We start from the raw sequence: 4,474 nt of genomic DNA, 5'->3' as shown, positions 1-4,474 counted from the left end.
CTATTCGGAGTCTTGACATCTTACTCTTTGGGGAAAGGTGGCCCAGATGCAGACCCAACCTTGAGCAATTTTCTTCTTGCATGAAAGCCACCTCTCTCACTCTGTCTCAACAGATATGAGACATGAATCAGCCTTCTCATTCTCGTCGACCCAAGGAGATACAGATAGTCTTCCTGACGCACAACCCACCAAAAGGGACAATTGGTGGCATGATGAGAATCTTGTACCAATTAATGGATCTTCCGGCCATTCTCTACCAAGTAGATAAACCCATATAGGTCTCATTCATTTTGCAGTAAAAATGGAGGTAAATAGGTGGGTTATGTGGAAATGTAATAATCTCGTGTTTGGGTCAATGCTATAATAGTGTCTACAATATTTTTTTACTCGAATAACTAATACTCCCTTAGAGAATGGATGTTGAAAACATCAAAGCATTTGCACCCATTGTATTTGTGATTACTTAGGTAACACTTTCCTAAAAATTACTTATTTGGAGAAACCTCTTACCCGCCCGGTAAACGGAAAACAAACGAAGTCATAACTAATCAATTCGGATCAGATAGGCAAAGCATGGTTAATGAGCACTTAGAAATTTTTTTGACACCTGTCCCTCAAAATACCTAAGCCTATTCTTAAAAAAGATTAATACCCACTTTTAACAGTTGTTAAAATATTTATCAAGTACCCGTTTAAGTGCTTACTTTGTTGTGCCTACTGGATTTGATCCCTTAATCAATGCAAGTGATCTATTTCTGGGACATAAAAATGGCTTGGTTCAGATTGTGAGTTGACTTTAAACCGATTGAATCTCTAAACTTGTTGGGTGTGGGCGACCCTGTTATGGGCCCGCGCGTAGGATCTCATCACGGGCCGGTCCACGGGGAGAAAGCCCTGCTTTCCCTTGCATGCAGAACCTATTGTGGAAAACCGAATGGGTGATTTGTCCAAGAGACCACCCGAACTCTCCTAATGGGTGATTTGTCCAAGAGACCACCCGAATTCTCCTTACTCTTCTCTTGACTGGGAAAACTGAATGCTTTATTTCAATTCGTAGCTCCTTAAATAGGAGATTACAGATGGAAATTACTAATTAAACTCAAACTCCAACGTGAACTCAAACTCCTAATTACCTACTCTTAATGGTAACACAACTCTTACTTAAGATAATATCAAGATAAGGATAAGATAAGCTAAGGGATAAGGGATAAGGAATGGTGTAACTGGCGACGAGTTGGCAGGCAGAGCTGATGTGGTAAGATAAGTGTGGACCCACCCTGATGAGCTGTCATGTGGGCCCCGCCCTATTGCTGTTGCGTGCTGCCAGGCGGTGCGTACTGCGTGTTGCCGGGCGGTGCGTGCTGCTGTACGCGCTGCCGGGCTGATGTGCGGCGCTGTCGGGCGGTGCGTGCTGCTGGGCGGCCCGCTGTGTGTGCTGCTGCCTATGCCTGCGCCACAGCGCGCTGCCGGGCGGTGTGCCCATAACAGACCCAGATCCAGACCGAAAGCAAAATTAAGATTTGGCAAGATGCGTGCATGAATAGGTCCGACCGGGTCCGCCCCGATCCATTACATGATCTTGGTTACAAGATACAAACCAAGTGAAATGGGCGAGCACTCCCATACTTTGTTTATTTGTGTAGTGTTTATAGCCAGCATGTCTTCTTATTCATCAACAAAGAACGTTGGGAAGTCAGTTGTGACCCGTTAGTGCTTAAAACAAGCGAGACACTAAGAAAGAAGAAGGACGCTAGAGAGAGTAATCAGCCACTAAGCATGAGCCGAGATTTCTGCCACAATGATTCTTCTCAAGTCTCAACTCACAAGGCACACAGGATCACAGAGAACCAGAGAAAGAAACAAGATTGAGAGGTAAGAAGAAGAAGAAGAAGAAGACTGTAATTTGTAAGAGGCCTCATGGGTATGGGAGATGAATTCACAGGAATTTTCCCTAGCTCTTGTCTATTATTTTTTTCATTTATTTTATAATACTCTATTTCCTAGGCTGTGTATATAAAGAAGATGATGTTGGGAATGACATAAACACTGGTTGTTGAGGCTAAAATTCTCAGGCACCGATTCCTATAAAGATACTTGGAGTTTTCTATTTTAGTCGTTTAGTGTTTTAGTAAGAAACAGCTATACCAGATTTCTTGGCATATTGGGAGAAGATTTTCTTGTCATTTTTAGGCAACCAGACCACAACCCAACTACATATATATAAAAGAAAAGACATTAAAGAGTACTGGAGAAACAAGCCAACGACCACGGCCTCTCTTCAGACGCGCTGATGCCCAGAAAGGATGAGGCTACATCAAGCACTTGATCACCTCAATCAAACTGATTACAAGAGATACTCCCTACCCCCATGGACTGAGGTCTCTCTCTCTCTCTCTCTCTCTCTCTCTCTCTCTCTAATTTATGTGTCCTCCCCCTTTAACTTGAGTATTTTATATTTGTGTTTGAAGCTAGATCGTGGATGAGGTGAAGTCATTGAGTAAAATTTCAGGTCCCACAGCACTAACAGGTGTGGTTCTCTATTCAAGAGCCATGATCACCATGCTTTTCATTGGTTATCTGGGTGAGTTGGAGCTCGCAGCTGTTTCTCTTTCCATTGGCTTTGCCAACATCACGGGCTACTCTATCATCACTGGCTTGTCCATGGGAATGGAGCCGATTTGTGGGCAAGCTTTTGGAGCTAAGAGGTGGAGTCTCCTGGTTGTCACACTACAAAGGACAGTAGTAATCCTGCTATTCTCTTGTTTGCCTCTAATTTTCTTATGGCTAAGCATGGAAAGGTTATTGCTCTGGTGTGGCCAAGACCCCATGGTCACCTCCATGGCCTCAACCTACCTGGCTTATTCCATTCCTGATCTCTTCGCTCAATCCCTTCTGCACCCACTCAGGATCTACTTAAGGACACAAGGGATAACTCTCCCCCTTGCCACCTGTGCCACAATTGCTCTGATCCTACACATACCCATAAACTTTGTACTAGTGATAAGCATGAACATGGGCATAAAGGGAGCTGCGCTTGCATCTGTCTGGACGAGTTACAATCTTGTTCTGATGTTATTTCTGTACGTCTGCTTCTGGGGTTCACATAAAATGACGTTCCGAGGGGTGACACTAGAGTGCCTTACTGGGTGGAAGACCATATTGGGGCTGGCGATCCCAAGTTGTTTCTCAGTCTGTTTGGAGTGGTGGTGGTATGAATTCATGATTATCTTATGTGGGTTGCTCTCAGATCCTAAGCCAAAGGTTGCAGCCATGGGGGTATTAATACAAACAACTTCTCTGCTTTATATAATGCCTTCATCCATCAGCTTCGGGGTGTCTACTAGAGTGAGTAATGAACTGGGTGCTAACATGCCTTGGAAAGCTAGAAGAGTCATGATTGTTGCTCTACTCCTGTCGTCCTTCTTTGGTTTTCTCTCAATGACATTTGCAACTGGGGTCAGCTCCATATGGGGGAAGATGTTTACAGATGATAGTGAAATTCTTGACTTAACCAGCACGGTTTTGCCCATCATAGGCCTCTGCGAGCTCTTCAATTGCCCACAGACGACTGGTTGTGGAGTCCTGAGGGGATGTGCCAGGCCCAGACTAGGAGCTAATATAAACTTTGCTGCATTTTATCTCTTGGGAATGCCTCTGGCCATCTTGTTAGCTTTCCGCCTTGGTTTTGGGTTCTTGGGGCTGTGGTTAGGACTGTTGGCAGCTGAGGCTTGTTGTCTGTTATCAATGGTGTATTTTCTCCTTCAAACTGATTGGTTTCAGGAAGCTGATAGAGCTTGGAAATTGACTGGGGTTGATGACGACCATCTGGTTCTACATAGCGAAGCACACCATCAACAGATCCTTGTAACAGTCTAACCGGTTCGGTTTTTTATTAGATATATATGGATTATTTGCGTCTTTGGTTGAAACATTGAAAGAGTTGGATATAAATATTCTGGTTTTTGACTGATGAGAACATTGACTCTCAGACCCAGTAAACTTTAAGAAGTTATTAATTTGAATGTCAAATAAGGCTGTGGGGTTCCATCAACATCTAATGAATATTCATCTACTTTTTTTATTATCAATTAAAATTTGGGGATATATATCTTACCATATGCAGGACTGTGTCACCTGAGCGTTTCTCTGATTTTCAGCCACTAAAACTGATGAGACATGTTAGTGAAGTGGTGGACTAAGTAATTGTCTCAAGAAACCTTGCAACCTAAAATCTTAATTTGAGTCCCATTAATGGAATCCATCTTAGGGTTTTCAAACGAAAAAAAAAAAAATTATTTTTGTTTCCATTTATCTTACTTGGTAGATTTTAAGTTTTAAAGAAAGAAAAATACAGGTTAATAATAATTGGAAAAGGGTGAACAAGAGAGGATTAATCAATTTCAATTACTTATACCTAGGTAAGTGTGGGTTAATTTGGTTTAGGGGAAATTTGATTTGGTTCCAATCAGGCAGA

At 42.6% G+C, this 4,474-nt stretch overlaps 1 protein-coding gene across 2 annotated transcripts; it reads left to right on the top strand.

Moving 5' to 3' along the window:
• Window positions 1–1,622: 1,622 nt before the first annotated feature.
• On the top strand, window positions 1,623–4,083 carry LOC104586880 (protein DETOXIFICATION 48-like). Of its 2 annotated transcripts, none has more exons than XM_010244255.2 (2): window positions 1,623–2,378; window positions 2,473–4,083. In XM_010244255.2, the coding sequence occupies exons 1-2, from the start codon at window positions 2,304–2,306 to the stop codon at window positions 3,874–3,876; spliced, it is 1,479 nt and encodes a 492-aa protein (XP_010242557.1). In that variant the 5' UTR covers window positions 1,623–2,303; the 3' UTR covers window positions 3,877–4,083. The 2 variants fall into 2 exon arrangements, with proteins under 2 accessions (XP_010242557.1, XP_088757845.1); XM_088901719.1 differs by having other exon boundaries at window positions 1,624–2,378; window positions 2,469–4,082.
• The last annotated feature ends 391 nt before the right edge of the window (window positions 4,084–4,474 follow it).

Source organism: Nelumbo nucifera, chromosome 3, assembly GCF_055504915.1.
Source record: "Nelumbo nucifera cultivar China Antique chromosome 3, China Antique-T2T, whole genome shotgun sequence".
NCBI lineage: Eukaryota > Viridiplantae > Streptophyta > Magnoliopsida > Proteales > Nelumbonaceae > Nelumbo > Nelumbo nucifera.
The sequence above is the reverse complement of the archived record's forward strand: the minus strand, read 5'-3'. Positions and strand labels throughout refer to the sequence as shown.

Bases quoted from the DNA above. Each gene is read 5' to 3' on its own strand.
- LOC104586880 (XM_010244255.2), top strand. From the start codon at position 2,304: ATGAGGCTACATCAAGCACTTGATCACCTCAATCAAACTGATTACAAG. The intron at 2,379-2,472 runs GTCTCTCTCTCT...GTTTGAAGCTAG, and splicing joins CCCTACCCCCATGGACTGAG to ATCGTGGATGAGGTGAAGTC.